At 39.6% G+C, this 20572-nt stretch overlaps 1 protein-coding gene across 9 annotated transcripts in view; it reads left to right on the forward strand.

Moving 5' to 3' along the window:
* Positions 1–20572, forward strand: part of CORIN (corin, serine peptidase) — a 232193-nt gene that overhangs the window by 162441 nt on the left and 49180 nt on the right. For all 9 annotated transcript variants that reach the window (XM_017652016.3, XM_073237664.1, XM_017652015.3 and 6 more), the window contains 5 exons: positions 4780–4887; positions 7379–7489; positions 9305–9421; positions 12733–12840; positions 19936–20167. In XM_017652016.3, coding sequence (XP_017507505.3) covers positions 4780–4887; positions 7379–7489; positions 9305–9421; positions 12733–12840; positions 19936–20167 — 676 coding nt within the window. The remainder of the gene's footprint in view (positions 1–4779; positions 4888–7378; positions 7490–9304; positions 9422–12732; positions 12841–19935; positions 20168–20572) is intronic.

Genomic DNA, 20572 nt, shown 5'->3' on the forward strand with positions numbered 1-20572 from the left:
AAGGAGATTGGTGTAAACACAAGGTAGGGATGGTAGGTCCTCTGTTCTTGTCACAGGGAAGAGGGCAGGGTCACAAGGAGTTGGGCTAGTGTAGAGGGAGCTGGTGGGAAAGATGGGATTTAAGCCAGGCCTTGGACTGAGGTGATGTTTGTATGCTCTAGAACAGTAATTCTCAACTGAGGGCAGTTTTGTCCCTGAGGAGACATTTTGCAATGTATGGAGACATATTTGATTGTCACAGCTGTGAAAGTTGGAGGGGGTGCCACTGGCATTTAGTAGGGAGAGGCCAGGGATATTTCTAAACATGCTACAGGGCACAGGATAGTTCCCAACAAGAAAGAGTTGCCCTGTGCAAAATGTCAATAATACTGCAGTTGAGAAATCCTCCTAGAGCTAGAAGTCAATAGTCAAAAGAACCCAGCAAGTCAAGAAGCCTAGGTAACTATAATGAGCTGGACAGCTATGAGCAAACCATGTAACGTCTCTGATCATCTCAAACTGAGGGCATTTATGGGTAGAAATTGAGCAGCCATACTTGAGTGTTGGGTTAAAGCAGCATGATTATGTTTATAGACTTACGGAGCCTGAGCAAAATGAATGAAGCTCTTGATAAAAGGTTTTCTGTTCCTTGGTTTTCTTCTTTAATGATGATTTTGAATGACAAAAATTAAGAGTATGAGATGACAAACTGAAATAAATACACACGAACTTTAGATATAACATTTTGTAGCAAGCTCTCATTAAGAAAAAAAGATCTTTATCTAGAAAAACTCTACCATTGGTTATGCAAAATTATGCCTGAATTGAGCAAGAAAGCAGCTACTGAAAATTTTGATTTGTTGGCTCTAAGTTGCACTGACAACACCTCTTTTCAGTTCAAATAAACATTTATTTCAGTAAAAGGAGGCACTGTGATCTTTCTTATTTGCTATGTATTCTCAGCTGCACAGTGCTTCTGGTTAAGGTTTTGTGTTTACTAATCACATAGACCTTAGCGATGTAACAAGCTGTTTTCCAAATCCAGCTAATTTTGGATTTCACCTCTGAAAATGGCTTCTAACCAAGAAAGTTATAACCGTGGAAAGTTAAATCTGCACCTGTGTGAATAATGAGGAATTTTGTTTTTATAATGCTTGAGTCATCTCCATTTATGAAATAATAAATGACAGTGTTAATTTTTAAAATATCCCCAATGATATTTTAGTATGAATTTCTGGGGATCCCAGAATGGGCCTCACACAGGGAACACATGAATCTATGGAAATTTTTGGTGTGTTCTCAGGTTAATCGGATTCTGAAAGGTGTATTTGATTCCCTAGGCCTACCATCAAAAAAAGTGAAACATACTGCTTAAAAAAGTAAGAAAAAAAAATCAACTCATGCAGTTTAAAATCTGTCACCCCTTCACCCTGCCCCTCTTCAGGGAATGCAAGTACTTTTGCACTGGTGGTCAAGATGAGAATCCTGGTTATTGCTGATTCTAACATACTGATTCAAAACTTTCCACAGGAGTAATTTCGATTAAAACCAAACAAAGCAAAAAAGAAAACTTTTTAAACTTCCCAAGAAAATGTATATATCCTGACGCACAAATCCCTCAACTTCACTCAGTGGGCAGAAAAACCAGTCATAACCTTTCTTGATATTCCCCCTACTTGACTCAGCTAACAGGAGAGGTAGACCGACACAGTCGGGTGCAGAGTGGGTATGGAGCGCCCCCTGGTGAATGGGAGGAAACAGTACTGCCATGACCATGAATGTTGGTTTCTACAGATCCCTGATTCAGCCAATACACCAAGAAACAGAGGGTGGAGTAGAGAAAGAATTTTATTCAACAAGCTGGTAGGTTGGAAGATGAGAGGACTATTGTCCAAAAGGCCCATTCTTAATGCAAGGTTGATTTCAAGCTCCTTTTATGCTAGAGAAAGAGGGATTAGGAGGGGGATCAGGAGGTGACAGATCTGCTGACCTCTGGACATCAGCGAGGATCTGAGGAGGGTCATGAAACTGTCTGTCCTTGGTCAGTTGACTCCCGCCATACAAGTCTGGTCACAACATTCCTACAAATTCTTGATAGGACAGTTACTGTTTTATCTTTCAAGTTATAAGCAAAATTGTTAGCAAACATATGTGCAGAGATGCAGTTATTTTTGCCAATCTGAAAGGGAGAGTTGATTAAAGGTCTTGTTGTGACTTTGAGTTCCTCTCCTTGGTTTGTTGGGACTATTTCCATTTCCAAACTCCAGGAACAAAGCAGACAATGTTGCCCTTTCCATATGGTTATCTTTCCCTTGCTCCTAGGGGGCCACAGACCCTTTTTAGTTCTTAACTAGTTTAGTTACACTTTCCCTTGGGATGGTTGTCCTCTTATGAAAATTATTCAGCCTGGGGGAAATAAAATAAAAATAAAAAGTATTTGCAAAGTTCTGTATGTATATAAGTGTGAGCACATATGTATGCACATGTCTGTATCTGTGTGTGTACACATATACTCCCTCTTAATGAAGGTGCTGAACAGGTGATCTCTAAGGTCCATTCCATATGATTCTAAAATGATGTGGTTCTAAAAGCATTTAAGTAGCTTCTCTTTAGAAGAATGCTTCTTGAAATGAAAATTTATGATAAAAAAGTATAATATTTTGATATGGGTAGTAATCTAACTGATGAGTGCCCAAGACTTCTGATAATAAATTGTCATAGAGTTTGGGATGTTTATAGTAAAAAGGTACCATCACCAGTTGTGTGAGTTCTCCTCAGTTCTGCCTGAGGAGAAACAATCAGCTGGGATTCAGGACTGGACTATGGACCACTGGATTCTTGGTCTTCACCAGCCAAGTAGGCTGATCCTCAAATGTGCCCCCATTTCTCCCTCTTTCCTTTATTCCTGCTATTCCCTCTGCTTGAAACATGCTGAAACTTTCATTCCATCCAGTGTACTGAAATTCTGCCCATCTTCCATGATCTTTCTCCAGTCTTAAGAATCTATTTTTGAACTTAATTCACTTTAAATAAGGAAAAAATAATTCATTTAGAAGTCTAGTTTCTACTAAATTCAAGGTCCTTTACATTTATTAATTTTAGACAGTTTCATAGCTTTTTGGAGGTATAATTTACATACCATAAAATTGGCCCATTGGCTTTTAGTAAATTTATGAGTTGTGTAACCATTACCACAATCCACTTTTAAAACTTTTTCATCTCCCGACAAATTTCCCTCTCACCCCTTTGCAGTCAGTGCCTCCTCCCACCTCTCCAGCTACATATGGGAGTTTCCGTTTCTCAGAATCCTTACCAATACTGGGTATTGTCTATTTTTTTATAGCTTTATCAAGGGATATGTAATTATATCTTATTGTGGTCTTAATTTGCATTTCCCTAAGAGCTAATTATATTGAACATCTTTTCATATCTTTTGTATATCTTTCATGCAGACTTTTGTCATTTGTATCTTTCATCTAGACTTTCTGTTCAAAACTTTTGCCCGTTTGTAATTTGGTTGTTTGCCTTATTAGGTGTAAGAGTTCTTTATATATTCTGGATATAAGTCCTTTATTAGGTGCATGTTTACAAATATTTTTTTCCAGTATGTGCTTTTTCTTTTCATTTTCATAATAGCATCTTTTGAAGCAGAAATTTTTTTAACTTTAATGAAGTCCATTTATTACATTTTTCTTTTATGGCTTGTGCTTTTGTTTTTATATTGAAGAATTTCTTGCCACACAGGACATGAAGATTTTTTCCCTGTGTTTTCTTCTAAAAGCTTCATAATTTTAGCTCTTACATTCAAACCTATGATCCATTTTCAGATGATTTTTGTGTATGGTTTGAGGTAAAGGTCAGAGTTCAGTCTTGCACATTTGAAATCCAATTATCCCAACACAATTTGTTGAAGAGTATTTTTTTTCTATTGTCTTGGCATCTTACACATCCCAATAGTAAGAGATTATTTTATTAATTTCTTTCCCAGAACCCTATTAAGCAAGTAATCTTATCTTACTTCCATAAATCAGTTCACGGACTCATAGATTTTAATTAATACACTCAAATTCCCACAGTTTGTAGGTGGCAAAACCACGATAGGAGTTCTGGTTCATGTAAGCACAAGATCTATTTTCTTATTAAAATTTCTTTGCATATTATTTATTACAACATGAATCTATAAGCTTCCTGAAGTAATATGTCACTTATTCATATCTTTCCATAATCTAGAACAGTCCTGCTCATTTGAGGGTCATGTTATGAAACACTCAATTGACTTAAATTATAACATTTGGGTGAAAGTAAGAAAAAACTATAATCTAAATGACTTTTTCTCTCCATTATGATTACATTTACCATTGACAAAACTAGACTTTCATTTTAAAGGAACGATTTTTAGGAAATAACTACCACCCTCTATTAAAGTCATTCATTTTGTATCAACATGAGCTTCATTAGGAACTATGGTGAGTTGAGAATATCTTTTCTCATATTTGAGTATAAAGGAGCTTTCATGTGATATAAATTAGAACTCAGATAAAGATTTTCAGAAAGCAGTAAAAAAAACCCCACTGGTTTAGGAACCAGAAAGCCCTAGTACTGGCTCTGGTTCAAATAACTTGTTATGTGATCTTGAGCAGGTCTTTGGCTCTCTCTATGCCACAGTCTCCTCCCCTGTGAAACGCTGGATGTAGGCCAGGTTATCACTGTGGTTCCCTTCCTGTGATATGTTTTTGTCAATTAAATACTGTGACATCCCGTTCCACTCTGATGGCATGCTGCGGCTTCTCTTATGTGCAGATTGCAGCGAGGACCTGTTCCGCTGCCACACGGGCAGGTGCCTTCACAACAGCCTTGTATGTGACGGGTACGACGACTGCGGGGACCTGAGTGATGAGCGGGACTGTGGTGAGTGGCTTCCTTTCCCTAGAGGCTTTCATTTAAAATTATGGACGTTTATAATCATGAACTTATAGCTCATGGTTTGCTAATGCAATTAACAGGTTAAATTACAAAACAGTTTCTTAGTTGTTAGAAAGAGGAGTTTTTCTCAATTACTTGTCTCAGTCATGTCTTATGTGCAGATGTCATATTTCTCCCACAAAGTCATGTTAAGGAAATGCAAGAGAAATGAAGTGAAAAGGTGGGTAATTGTCATCAATAAGGGCATTTTTCCTCTCCTTGAAAATGTTCTGTTTTTTCCTCTGGTTGGAGCCAGTAGTTCATGTTTAGATTTTGAACCCTTGAGCAGAACTTTACAGATGGATGTATTGTCTGTGTCTGATCTCATTATATGTAACCAATATAATATTTATGTTTACTTGATTGCCAAGCACTAAGGGACAACTTGTGCAGTAGTGACATTTAGGGTGAGGATGGCACATTTGTTTTAGGGACAAAAGCTGATCTTATTTTAAAGAATGAACCTACCTACTAGTTATAAGTCTGTACCTGTAAACAGCATCTTCCCAATTCCCATCCCTGGTAACCACCATTCTAGTCTCTGTTTTTAAAATTCAGCTTTTCAGATTCCACATATAAGTGGTATCTCATAGTACTTATCTTTCTCTTTCTGATTTATAACACTTAGCATAAACTGACACAATCTTGTATGTCAGTCATCTCAGTAAGAGAAAAATGAACCCAACTTTTAAAGAACTGTGTTCAATTCTGAATGTCATCTCATAAATTAAAACCAGCAAACTCCCTCTTGCTTATTTACCTTTTTCTTTGTGATTAGCTTTAGAATTTCTAGGTAGTATATTATTGAGAGACACGAAACCTTTGTAATGTGAACAAAGAGGCAAATTGCGATGAGGAGGGACACTAGGCAAGTGAAGTGAAACAACATTTGACATCAGAGAATACCAAAAGGAATGTTGGAGAAGGACAAGGAGTCTGGTCAGAGGAATGTGCCTCGGAGTGGTGAGCATCAGAAATGGCCCCATGCTGGAAAACTAGGTAGTTTCTAGAAGCACCTGTCTAGCTGCCCCTCATTTTATCTTTTAAAATATAGGAAAACCTGTATTTATACAAACCATCTAATGATTTACTACACGGATATGGATTCTCTTCTGGGACTTACTAGGTTTTGGACAAAGACTGAGAAGCAATTGTAATTGTGTGTATCATAGAGTTTACAGTCGGGACAGGCCTTAGAGATCATCTACTCCAACCCTACTTTTACCCAGGAGGTAACTGGAGAATGGAGAAGACAAGCAGGGAGCGGGGCTTGTGTATGATTTGGTAGTTGGATAGGTCAATGTAGAGGGCCAGGGTATAGTTGGTGTGTAAAAAAGAATAGTCTTATCACTCAATATAATTCCTCTGAAGATAGTAGGATATCATGAAGTTTGTGCCATAGGGTGACCTTGCCCCTATCTAGTGGTAATGATTGCAGCGTTCCCTTAGACCAGTCTCTGCCCCAGCTGCCTGTCTCTAGCAGACTAGGAATGTGGTGGTTCTTCTGGTTTCTGCCCAAGCATCCCATCTCTTGGATCTTTCTTCCTTTCTTCACACTATGGCTTCCACATACTTTACTTCATTGCTCCAGTACCCCCTTTAAGGCCCATGACCCCTCTACGAGTCTACCAGCGACAGTGGCGCTGTTAGTGGTAACCCATGAGGGCTCCTCATTATTGAATCTTTTGTTCATGACTCCACATGTATCTTTAAAAGGATTGTTTATATTAAGGTATTACACATCTCATGGCAAAGAATCCTATAGGTTCTGCCTTCTGTGAAAAGAAACATCACTTAGTTCTCTTTTTTCCCCAGGAATGTATAGTTTGGGACAGATGTTAAATCCAGGCTAAAAAGAATCATTAAAAAAATATACATATTTTGCACTTATTACCCAGTGGTTTCTAATATGAGTTATGTATCAAGATAGTTTAATAGAAAACCTAAGCTTACCATCAGGGAAGATGGTGGGAGGAGATACTCGCCTTCCTAATTTACCGCAGAGAGGTTAGTTACAATTCTTAGAAAACATGGTAGAGTTACAAATCATCAAATCAGTTGTCTACAGTGTGATACCCAAACCACAGTTCTTTTTACTTGAGGCAGTATAAAAATTTTCATAAGGGAAGCAAAAACAATTAAACAAAACAAAAAACAAGAACAAACTGTGGGTCCTGAGAAGGCCGGACAATTGTTATTCAACTGAAAAACAAACAGGTCTTACCTCCCAGGGATGGAAGCCAGTGGGGGATGACATTTTAGTTGTGGGACACTTAGATGGGAGGGGACGTTGTGACTGTGCCAGACCCATCACAGAGGAGTCGCCGAAGGTACTGGAGCAACTGGAACAGACTGTCTTCAGCTGAACTGTGAGCCAAATCGTTGAGTGTTCATCATGCTGGTTCTCTCCATCCGCCCGAGTCTTCATTTTCCCCAGATTGCGATCCCGCAAAGGAGCACCGCTGCGGCGACGGGCGCTGCATTGCCAAGGAGTGGGTGTGTGACGGCGACCACGACTGTGGCGACAGGTCCGACGAGGTCAATTGCTGTGAGTGCCCCGTGCATTTTCATTTTGCTTATTTTTCCATTTTTGTCTGTTTAGATAAATATACTCAAGGTTCACTATCTAAACAACATTCCAAGAGAAAATTCATATTCTTGGGTTCTATCCTATAAAGATGGCTATGAGAGTAACAATAGTGTAGACCATCCGACTTCCACATCTCTTTTCCCAAAGCTCCAAGCTTCATTCGGCCGCTCTGCCCAAGCAGGTGTCTGTTTTCTGTCGTTGTCCACCCGTCTCCTTTCTGCATCTGTGGTTTTGTCGAGGGGATGTTCCTCCTGGAGAGTTTTCTTCTGCAGACAATATGTGAGCAGTTGAGTTTCCCTGTAGGAGCCCACAAGTGTGTTCTCAGGCACTATTTGTGGGAGAGGGTGGAGAGAATTGCCAGACAGCAGAGAGCCTTCAGTGCTCCTAGAGTCACACAGAATATGATGGTGATTGTGACTTCAGTCTGCTGTGTTTCTGGGCCAGCAAGCAGTCTTCAGGTGGGTGTTCCCTACTTAGCTAATACAGTCAAGTATGAATACTCTTCTGTTTTTTTATTTCCCTAGAAACTATACCCTATTCAGTAGGGAACAATAGAATGATTGAATAAAAATAACTAAGTATTAAAAGAGAAATAATATGGACCTGAAAGAGTTAATATGATACATTTTATCCATGTTCAAACTGATTAAACTTTTTAGTCCATTTTTTGCTGCCTACTGAAAGTAGAAAAAGTTGCTACATATGAGACTGGATATTTAATTTGCATATAGCTCCAGGGAAACATATAAATGTGGGTTGTGTGGTTTTTATTTTGACGTAAGAAAACTCATAGAAATTGATTAACAAATGCAATGCCTACTCTTCCTCTTCCCTGAATTGTATTTTGACTGGCATAGCACCTGAGCCCTTGCTTAGTGGACACAGTGGAACAGAGTGGACTGTGTCTTGATGGATCTTTAGAAAGCAAAGACATGGTGCTTAAGTAATGATTCTGTGTTGAGTCTTGGTTCAAGAATAGGGAATTTTAATATTAGTTACTCAGTGATGGCTGAGGTCACAGATACATAGGTTTCTGATCATTTAGAAGACAATAGGGATAGAATTTAACAACATTTAGGAACTGGAAGGTTAATAATCACTAGACCATACTTTTCAAATGTCAGATGTCATAAGCAAGTTTTGAAATAAAGAGCTTATTGTGTGTTAGGTACCATACAAGTCCTTTCACATATGTCATTTCTTCGGCCTATGAGGTCAGGTCAGAGTGAGAAGTTAGGGCTTAGAGTCAGCGAAGCTTGGCCTCACAGTCTGGTCCTACCTTCTAACAGCTTTGTGACTTTGGGACAAACCTAAGCCTCAGTTTCCTTATTCTAAACAAAGTTGCATGTTTGTTATGAAGATTGGAGAGTAGATACATAATACTCCCAGCACCATTCCTGCCATATAGCAAGCCTTCAGTAAAGTATAGCTTTTATATGTATAGTTGTATATACATGTATAGTTATACATATATATAAAACTATTACCAAAATTAGTACTGTTTCTTACATTTCAGTTATCAAGGAAAAGTGAATTTCTAGTAACTCCTATTCAAAAGAGGTCTCATCATCTGTGAAACTCAAACAGAAAAAATTAAGAGAACTCCATGGAAAAAAAATTAATGATACGTTCATTCATTTATGCAGAACATTCAGATATTCACAGCAGCTTATTTCTGGGCAATGCCAGATAAATAGGAGTCATTACTATTATGATCTGTAGACTGAAAGAAGTACAGATAAATACAGTGAATGCTATATTGGCGTCTCCTAGCCTGTCACAGCCAGGGCCTGGTGGAATGCAGAAGCGGACAGTGTATCCCCAGCGTGTTCCAGTGTGATGGTGACGTGGACTGTAAGGACGGGAGTGACGAGGAGCATTGCAGTGACAGTAAGTGGCATTATAGCCCCTGACACAATCCTTATCAGCTGGTCTTTCTGGGGAACAAAGTAAAAAGCTGGAGGTTACCAATAATATTTCATGCCAACTATACTTCAGTAAGAGAAAAAAAGTTGAAAGTCACCTAATGCTTAAATAGGATTCCCACATAAATCGGTCCAGATTGCCTGATGTGGTGGGCCTCACGCCCTGGTCAGCCAGAAAACCCTTTCTTGTGGTAAATGTAATTCTCATGCCACTTATACTGAAAAATCATTCCTAAGGGTGAAGAATATGGATTAAATGCTTAGATAGCATGTGCAGATTTGGTTAACTGTTTTATGGGGAAAGGCAATACCATGATAAAGAGAAAAGTTTAGTACGTAGTATTTGATTAAATTAGATTAGATTCCCATGAGAAAAAATAGGCTTCTGAAATTAAATGTGACAGCTTCCTAAAATAACCATGTTCAGAGAGTCAGTTTAATACCTCACATTACCAAGCAATATACTTAAATACACTCTAATATCATCTATGAAACTCAAACAGAAAAAATTAAGTAAGGTGGTTTTTAATATGTGTCTCTTTCTGTCAGAAAAAAAGGTTCCATAATGATTGCTTTAAGCCCTAGTTTGTATAGAAGCATCTCTCAGTACAGGGTTGGTAAGATCCCTTGACTTAAAAATCATTACATTTGTTTGTAAGTGACCTTGCCATTTACCAGCATACCCTAGCAATTAAGAATGTGGTTGCAGCCCAGCTGTTTGGGTTCAAGCCCCAGGGCTGTTACCTACTCTCTAGTTAGGCCAATAACTTAACCATGTCATGTCTCAGTTTCTTGTGTTCCGTAAACTCAGAATAGTAAATACTTCATAGAGTTGACACATGATGAGCCCTCAATGTTGGCTATTATTACATGGCTGTTATGTTAAAGCATGTTTTGGGCTCTGAATATCACAAGTCAGCTATGAGATTGGTTACCTAAATTAGTTTTGTCATAATGAATATTGATCCTTAGAATAGCCTTGAAAAAGCATTCCAGACCTAAAGAGAGAAGATTTATTACATAAAAAAATTAGAAAAGGAGTGCTTCATATGACCAGTTTTAAAAGTCAGAAGGAAATCTTTTTCTGGCCATGAGCTACTGCATGCCTGTCAGCCAAGAGCCTCCCTTTGGATCACATTGTTTTTTTCTTTCTACATAATTAAACTGTGTTTGAGATAATTTTGGGGTCTTCACTATGCAATGGTGGGATTTGTAAATTATTTTCTTACATATGTGAGATGTAAGAAAGTCATATGAAAAATGGATCAGAATGTAAAATTTTAACATCTTCATATTATTTACTCTAATGAATTCAACTTACTGAATGTATATTGTGGTGTTAATAAGTGGCCAACCACTGGGAATTTAGTGCCAAGCCAAAAGCTCATGGAACTTGTTGTCTTCTAGGGGAGATAGGCATGCTACACATAATTATGCAAATCAGCATCTAACCATGGAGTGATAGAGGCCCTGAGGGAAAATTCAGGGTGCCAGGATGCCATATACAGGGTGCTTGCCCTGGTAAAGGGCCTCAGGGAAGCTTCCCTAAGGAACAGATGTTGGATCTGAGAGCTGAATGAGTGGAGTTAACCAAAGAGAGTGGGACTGGGGGAAGCTTTTCAAACACAGGGAACCACTTGGCCAAAGGTCCCCAGGAGGGAAGGAGCCAAGCAGGTTAGGGAGATAGATTGTGAATGGGGATCTGGGAGACAGGAGGGTGCTTATGCAGATAACTGTCACCAGAGATCCCAGGTTGGTTCTGCTAGGGAGGCTGGGGAGGGAAGGAGGGACCACTTCTCCCAGATTTTTGGCCCCAATAAAGATTCAGGCCTTTACCATCCTCTGGCTCTGCTCTCAGCCTTCTTGTCTAATCTCCCCGAAGCACCAGTGACTCCAGTCTGGGTTCTTTCCCACTCCAGGCCTTTGCATATTCCACTGTCTGCTTGGTAAACCCATCTTTCCTTCTTATGCCAACTTACCCCATCTGCCTGAAAAATTCCTGGAGACGCTGTCTCCTTACTGCCCCAGTTTGCCTCCACTGCCCCTTACATGTACCTTCAGTGGAGCAATGGTCTTGCAGCACTGTCTGTTCTATTCATGACCATGTTCCTAATTAAGATAGAAGCTCCTTCACTTCTTTCATCTTTTAATGCTTAATGCCTAGCTTGTCATATAAGCTTATCATGTAGCAGGCACTTAATATCTGCTGAAATAATGAATGCATGTTGTCTTAATAAAATTTCTTTAAGAGCCCAAGCTCATGGAGATTAGCCCAGCCTACCTTATAAAATAGTTGACCCTAGTGACATCTTTAAAAAAAGAGTGCATCTCTTCTCTTCAAGGCTATGATGTATCCTGTTGCACATTAATGGTACCAGAAAGGAGAAAGAGTTCAGTGTAATAAACTCTCTTAAAATTATAGATAAGAATGATTAGATGTTCCACATACTGTTACTTATAATTAAAAATGCCTTGCAAGGTTTTCTAGATTTCAGGTGACGTGTCTGAAAATAATTGACTATAATGGGGGAAAGCTAGGAAGGGAATGGGCAGCAATTTATTTACCTTGTCCATTTAACCTGCAAATGACCAGGAAATCAATGGGAAAAGCAGTGTCCTTTCTATGTACCTTAAGGAAAAGCCATTAGACTGGCATTACTGCTGTCATTCATTTGGAAATAAGAAACCCAATTCTCAGGCCATCACAGCTAGGCCAATGACGCTGTCCAAGGACATGAAGAAAATATGGATAACAGCTGCATAAGACTTGTACCGTGATGAAGTATCCTTATTATATTGGCATTGATGCCCTATTTATTATTAGAGAAATCATTTTCCTTAAAGGGAAGACTAGAGCTAGGAGCAAATGAGAGCTTAAAATAATAACATTTATTATTCAAAATTTTGAGATTTTTATGTTGGTTTCTTCCTTTAATCACTTGAATTGTATTTTTTAAATCAGGTATATGTACCCATGTAAATATAAATCACTGTCTTTTTTTTTCTTTAAAAGCAGTGACAACCTGTTTTTTTAGGGTAGGTTGCCTCCTATTTCTTTATTCCTACAGAATCCTTTTAGAATAACTGGTTGTATTCAGTTGCCAGGAATATTAATCCATAAAATACCTATTCAACATGTGTTCAATGTTTTTGGAGAAACTGGAAGGAAATTAAAGTTGTGTCATCTTCAGCTCCACCAGACGTTCTTGATCCTTTCAATCCTCGTGTAAGGAATTTACAGATGATAAAAGTGAATATGCCTTCCCCCCTCTATAGGTCAGACTCCATGTCAAGAAAACGACCCAAGGTGCCTCTCCAGTTCCTGCCTTGATTCATGTGGTGGCAGCTCTCTTTGTGACCTGAACAACAGCCTGAATAACTGTAGTAAGTACAGCTGCTGACAAATGCAGTCTCTGTGTCAGGACATGCATTCAGCTTTTTTCTTTGAATTGACATTAAAATGTTGAAGTCTGGAATCCCTCCAAAAATATCAATTTTTCTTTTTCTTTTTTAAAGGTTTCATGTGGTAGCAGAAAAAAAACAAAATGGTCTTAATTAACTTAAATCAGAAACAAATGTGTCATTGTGACTAGGATATAAATCCACATTGCTTAATATCATTACCATTACTTTCAACTCAACATCGGCTCCTATACATTATTTTCTTGGCTCCAACTGCAGGCAGATGTTATCTTTCTTCCTTTTTAAAGCCCAGCTTCAAAAATGGGAGCTTTACTCAAGAAGCACATATGCAGTTCACCTAAACAGCCACCTAAAACTTTGGCGGTTTGTTCTTTTAGTAAAATTTACTCTCACCTTTCTAGGAGCCTCACCAACCTATAGTGATCTTGCAGACATTGTATAAACTGCTGTGGTGACAACATAACAGCTCCAAATGTTGCAAAGAGGTGGCTGTCTCTAAATTGGCTTTCAGGAGGAGAAATTATTAGGGGAAGATAGAATGGGTGGGACTAGGAGAGGACTGCGTAGACTCTCAGGGGAAATTTAAAATAAGAGGAAAGGCTCCAGACTCCAATTTCTAATAATGATTTCTTACTCATGGCTCTGCCTTCATATTCCACTCATTTCTTTCACTTTTTAGAATTAATTTTCCATCTCACCTTCAGCATGGAGCTTGAAATTTAGAAGCATGTCTGACAGCTTTCAGTTGTCAGGAAGACATGACTTCTGACAAACATCCTCGCAGTTGAAGGCCTTGGGAGCTGGGAGGGCGAGCGGCTACCGGGTTTGGGTCCTTGGGTTTGCTGCAGTTTGCGGTTCTCATTTTACTCAGTGACCTTTCTGGCTCAATGCAGGGCTTATAGGGGCTGCCTCTGTAACTACCAGGGAGCCTCAGGGGGTGAAAACACTGGGCAGGGAAGGAGTGCGAGGGGGGCGGCCAGTTAAAAACCCAGACTGACAGGAGTTTTTGTGTATTTTCATGAGCACTTAACTGTTTGGCTCAGAGCACAATCCCTAGCCCTCCTCCATTTCCCATAGGAGCCGACTCTTCAGTAGGTTAGTCTGACCATTAAGGCGCCCTGCCATTTTACTCTTTCTAAACTGATTTAAATATATACATATATATGTATGTATGTGTACATATGTGTGCATGGTGGGTACAGGTGTATAACTTATATGTATACATTCTGGGCCTATTGTTTCACTTTGCTTGCCTCCCAATCTGCTCTGGAACTTTTTCAAATTTATTTTTTTACTTCACCTTGAACTTGGGATGAGTAATTTTGAACAATGACAATGTCATCTCAAAGACCCATGCTTATTATTAAAGTTTTGGGGGCTGTCTAACACGGAGGGGCACTTCCTGTTAGATTTGAGAAGTTGAAAGGGCAGTGCTAGCCTGTGTCAGATTTGGATGGAGAGCAACTAGGTGTATGTTCTGCCAATTTCACCATATTTGACATATCTGAAAATTTTAAAAATATGTTATCACTGTCAAAAAAGAAGTTGTAGGAAGGGCACTAGGTAACTATTGATTAGACATACAGCCAACATTTGTAGTATGTGTATGACATCCCAGGCTCTGCAATGGGCCCAGGGCACCGTAATGGCAAACAAGGGAGACGTGATTCCCGCCTTCCTGGAGATGACTTTTCATCGTGGGAGAACATGCTGACACCCCCCCACTCATATATACTACAGTAATTTTCTCTTCAGTTCTTTACATACACTCAGACGGTTTCCCTAGCATTTCACTGTTTCATCAGCTTCCTCATTCACCGTAAATGTTCTTAATCTTTATGTTCTTCTTCTCTTCATATGTATTCAGCAGTCATTTGAACATCCCCTCTTCTGAGTCCCCAGCACTGGATGTCATTGGTCCCTCAGTCCTTCTGTATCATTAAAAATAGTGCATATGTCTAACTTCCAATTAAGAATAAGGATGTTATTCTTTACTTTTTGAAGAACTTCAGGATGGTATGTTTGTGTTTGGTTCTCTGTAAAGATGGACAAGGAACATGTCCTCTCAGAAACCTCTTCATGTACTTGAAAATGTGGTTAATTATTTGAAGACCTTTACTACTAGAGAGACTAATATCAGTTAGATTCTGAGGCACAGCTGCATAGCCCTCACTTCCTCTGGCTCCATGCCAGTGGGGAATATGAGTTTGGAAAATGTAGATATTCTGTCTTGTGAAGTTAGCTCTTTGCTGGAGTTGCCGGGATTTTAGTCCCCGAAGACACTGGTTTTTGCCATCCCATAAAATATGAAATCACTTTCTGATGGTCCCTGAGGATATACTGAGTGGGGCCCTGGCATCAGTATTTTTAAAATTCCCAGGTGACTGCATTGTAGCCAAGGCTAAGAACTGTTGCTTTAGTGGCCTGTTCTTGACTAAGCTCCAGAGGGTGTGTGACATCCCTGAATATGGATATGAGCAAGTCTTCACAGTGTTCAAATTCTTCAATGGAGAAAGTCCATGGCTCATCTCGGATTCTCAGAAATGCCTACAATTTTTTTTAAAAGCCCCAAATCCACATCTCTGGTGATGCTTGCACTGACAGGCTTGAAGTGCTGCAGAATCACCGCATCCACTCCCACCCGGAGTCTCTAACGTCTCTGCGCCCTGCTGGGAGGTGAACTGCAGTCAGGTCCTTGCCTTTGGGGGCAGGAGCAGGGAGGTTATTTCCCTTCACCCTCGGGTGGAGGAACTAATCCATTGTTTCCACTCTGGGGTGTGCAGTCCAGACAATAGGGGGGACCTGGATGAAGGAGCAGCTCCTGGGTGTGGGTGTCCCTGCCTCCCTGTGCCTGTTGTCACCACAGCTGTATGAAGCTGGCTACAGCAGGCATGCCCTGGGGACTCTCCCAAATTTCCCACAGTGTTCCACAAACCTTTAGTTCACTGAAGGTACTTTAGTGTTTACTCATGCATTTTTCCTCCATTGCTGAAGAAAACATGAACAGCTTTGTTCTTCACATAATTTCCTGCTGGCCTATGTATTTACAAATGCCCTCTCTTTGCATTCTCTGATTGGAAGAAACATATTGTATAGGGGTGTGGGAAAGAATCCAAATGCCATAATGGTTAAGGACTTCAGTCCTTGGGAGCAAATAGTAGATGAGAGGAATGATCTCTGTCTAAAAGCATTCCCAACTAATAAGTGAAAAATAAATGGGTCAGAATATTACCACTGGGCTACACAGAGAATTAATGGGTCCAGGCATTGAGAATCTACAGCCACTGACATTCACAAAAAGAGAGAAATAAGCTGTGATGTGCCTTCTGACCAAAGCACACCACAGCACCTGTAGTCTTGCCTTAGGGATGAACCCTAGTCATCCCTCTGGATTCAACTGCCAGTATTCAGGAAACAGTGAAGTCAGGAGCCTGTGCATCAACGCACCAGGAGCATGCAATCAGCAGCATCCAAACTTCAGCACGCCCTGTGGGTCAGATTCCCGGGGCCTTGGATAGCTAAACTTAAAGGAAAAATAAAGGGTTGGTGGGGGGAATCCAGATATTTTAAGAGACTTTAAAAAAAATTGCAAGCTTAAACTCTCAAGTTAGGTCACTGTGCACGCTTAGGTAATAAAACTCTTGAATCTAGGGTGCGGTGCACACTTAGTTAATAAAACTATAAAGAAGAGCACAGAAATATAAATTAGTCGTGAGGCTGAAAGTACAGCATAGAGAATATAGTCAATAGTTCTGTAATATCTATGTTGACAGATACTATGCTAGTTGGGGTGAGTATTTAATAATGTATAGAACTGTGTGTGCATGTATGTGTGTGTATATATAGAGACTATGCATAATTATATACTGTAACGTATATATACTAGTTGGGGTGAGCATTTAATATTATATATAATAATGTAATATATACATTTAGTAATGTATATAAGAGCAAGGAAGTGATAACTACACAACTCAGTAGTTACTTTGTGGGAAAAAGAGAATGTTGATAGAAGACAGTATATATGGACAGGCATCTGGGATATCTGTCAAACTTTAATTTCTTGACCTGGGTGGTAGTTACAAGGGTCTTCACTTTATAATTAACACATCAAAATATTAGAAGTGATGATAAAGAGAGATTCAGAGTTTGAGGCAAAGATGAAACTTGGAATATATATATGGCAGTGGATGCTGAAAGTGACATTTTCTTATGTAAATGATCATCATTTAATGCCTGACTTCTAATGGCTTCAGAGTACTGCATCATGACAAGGATGTAACATTGTTCTGTTAACAATTCTGTCTTTCGGTGTAATTTAACAAGTCTTTCAGACTATGAAAGGTAGGATAGCATTAAGACTTTATCAGCATCAATTTTTTCAACAGATATTTATTAAACTTATCTATGTTCAGGACACTGCTCAGCTCTGCCTCAAACTTGGATTGCCAACAGCCCTGTGGTGTTTAACATCCTCACGTTTGTGACGTGACTGCCCTCTAGTGGCTACCAAAGATCAGGTTAGTGAGCGAATTTAAGAGAAAAGCTTATTGACACCATAAATCACAGAATTTGAAGTTGACAGATATCTTGAGAGTTTATCTTGCTTAGCACTCTGTAAAGAATGCCTTATGAAGGAGCAAGACACAAGATTCAATCAACCTTCCTGCATTCAATAAAGATCTCCAGAATAATGTAGGATCATAACTTAATCCTTTCATCTCCCTTGGCTCTGAAACACTTAAAGGTTATATCTTATCCCAAATCATAAGCAATACAGTCTCTGCATATCAAACAAGAGAAACATTATCCATGTGATATGTCTACTAATCATTTAAATGAAATACCTGATAAAAAGTTAAAATTTGATAGGGTGGTAGAGGAAGAGAGAGAAGCGAAAGGCATATACAAGGGAAAAAGACTGCATCAGGTATCTGTGTGCATCATACCTTTTTTTGGTGCTGCATCTACTGCCTTGTGAGGTGGTCATGAAAAATAATTGAAAAACAGCAAATGGAAGAACAATAGGATAGTATAATTTTCCTTTGGCAGGAGCAAGCAGGTATCTATGTGTGTAAATGCTGGTATGTGTAGATATAAGCCAGCAGAGGGCATGGGAGACTTCAAACGCAGTCTGTTGGCTTTGAGGGTAGGTGACAGAAAAAGAAGTGGGGAGGATGGTGAACTGTTTATGCATCTTTGTCTGGCTTTCGTTATTATGAGGAATGTGCATTCGTTTTGTAATCTGAAATAAAAGTATTGAAATATGACTCCTGTTTCACAAACCAAAGGAAATGATAACTGACCCACCCCATACCATACCCTCCTGTCTCTTTCTCTTTCTCTTCTCTTCACTCTGTACTCACCCCTAAGATAATGCCAACTTTACAGGCTTCGCCTTCCCCAGTAAACTCAGAGTCTCACTACACTTTGTCCACAAGCCCTTTAATCAGACCTCAACATAATTTCTTTGAAGCCCTCAGATTCTTTAAGTTAAGAAGTAGTTCCAGAGCTGTTTTAATATTCACCTCAGTCCTTATTACTAATCTATCTACATGAAGACCACTCCTTGGTCAAATAATTGCACTGAATTTGAATTATTACTCTTAAGAAGGCATGGGCTGGGCTGTTTCTACCAACACACTCACTTGATTACCTCTCTCACCTCTGGGAATGTGGCACATCTGTGAACAGAGAGGGGACAGGGAGCCTTTCTACTGCATTCCCAGAAACCGTTTATCCTGTGGAGGCTTCCCAAGCCACTCTTGCTCCACTTGTCCCTCTGGGCTCCCAGCATGTGTTCATGGTATGTTACAGCTACCAGCACATGTGTCAGTCTTCCAAAGATGATGGTAGAGTGCCTCAATGGCAACAACTATACTTCTCCTTATTTGTATATTTGAAATGTGTGGGCTAGTTCCTGAGACTCCCTCCCACCCGCATCCTTTCTTTTCTTTGTTCTGGCACTGCTACAGGTACTTTGAGATCAAGAAATAAACTCTCATTTCTCAAAAATCTTTGAATAATGTGAAGTAGATAAGAAGACAGCAGAGGGCAATGAGTGTGCTGCAGGAACACGCCTAGGATGCAATGGTGCTCAGCAGATCTCCTCCTGGGAATGAGGAAAGGAGAGTGGCTGGCCAGCAAGGCTTCCTGGAAGGGGTGTTTGTGCTGAGTCCCACAGGGGAAGGAGGAGACAGCTTGGTGAGGAGGATGGGAGAGGATCATTCCAGCAGCGGGTCCTGTTTGCACCCAGCAGCTAGAACCACGACCGCACCTGGGGGCTGATTACAAGTCTGTCAAGGAAAGGAGATAGGAGAGGAGTAGCAGGGCCCACAAAGGCATGAGGCTCTTCAGATATCCGCTGTCATGAAGGAAATGCCAGAGATGAGATAGTCATCGGCACTGTGGCTGGAAAGTTAGGCTGTGTTCAGAGTGTGATTTAGCTTTGGATGCCAAGTCAAGGCTTGGGATTTTGTCTCATTAGCAATTGGTATTGCAGATCTCAGCCTCCTCTTGCTCTGAAATCTTGTAACCTTATATTTAAATCCATTGATCAACAATAAAACATATAGAAAGAAGTCATCTAGTGTCTCTTTATTGTCTAATTTGCTTTTGTCATAGAATTTGTCATCTAACCACATTCATTGATTCTTTTTTTCTAAATGGCTATGAAGGTGAGGGGATATACTCACTAATTAATGAATTGAAGAAGACAAAGAAGAAGACAAATTAAAGTGGGTAAATGGAACTATAAAAGAGAGTCACTTTCAGAAAAGTTGAGCAGAGGGTGAAAACTAGAAAGAGCTTCTAAAACATGCATGCTGGGCCCTGTGCTAGCAGCTGCACATACAGAAATGATTCTTGGTCTGGCACTTCATCAACCAGATTATTTATCTGCTGATAGAAATGTTATATGCTGCTAGCATCCTAGTCTTACCTACTTTTAAAAAGAGAGTAAGATTTCAATTTTGTAAGGTTTTGAAAAATTATTTTACATATGAAAATTTAAGAAATCTGTATGTATTTGTATCTGTGTGTGTGTTTCCTTGTTAGGTCAGTGTGAACCAATTACGTTGGAACTCTGCATGAATTTGCCCTACAACTATACAAATTATCCAAATTACCTGGGCCACAGGACTCAAAAGGAAGCATCCATCAGCTGGGAGTCCTCTCTTTTCCCTGCACTTGTTCAAACCAACTGTTACAAATACCTCATGTTCTTTGCCTGCACCATTTTGGTACCAAAGTGTGATGCGAATACAAGCCAGCGTATCCCCCCTTGCAGGTAATATGTTGGGCTCTCCCCGAAGCGTCCCCATTTTCCCTCAGGGAGAACCAAGGGAATGAAGACTTAGTTTGAGTTTAGACAAAGTCCATATTGCCCAGGGGCTCTGTATTTAACAAATTATGTATTTAAGAGGTAAAGAAGTAGAAATTCTAAAATGACTATTTGAGTAAGAATTAATTACTGAAGAACCAAACAAAGGAGGTATGAACTGCCTTTGATAACATTCATGTACTTTAATCAGATAAAATCATATAATACATTTCATTTTGGTGGATCAAGAAGCACTTTTTGAAATGTGACTTAGCAAAAGAAGGGGCGGATCTGCCTCTTTGTCCGGTAACATTGATGGGTTGAAAGTGCTGCCCTCTGGTGGCGTCTAGAAGTTGGAGACGTTATGTGAGG

The sequence above is a fragment of the Manis javanica genome, chromosome 5 (assembly GCF_040802235.1).
Source record: "Manis javanica isolate MJ-LG chromosome 5, MJ_LKY, whole genome shotgun sequence".
Classification (NCBI taxonomy): Eukaryota; Metazoa; Chordata; class Mammalia; order Pholidota; family Manidae; genus Manis; species Manis javanica.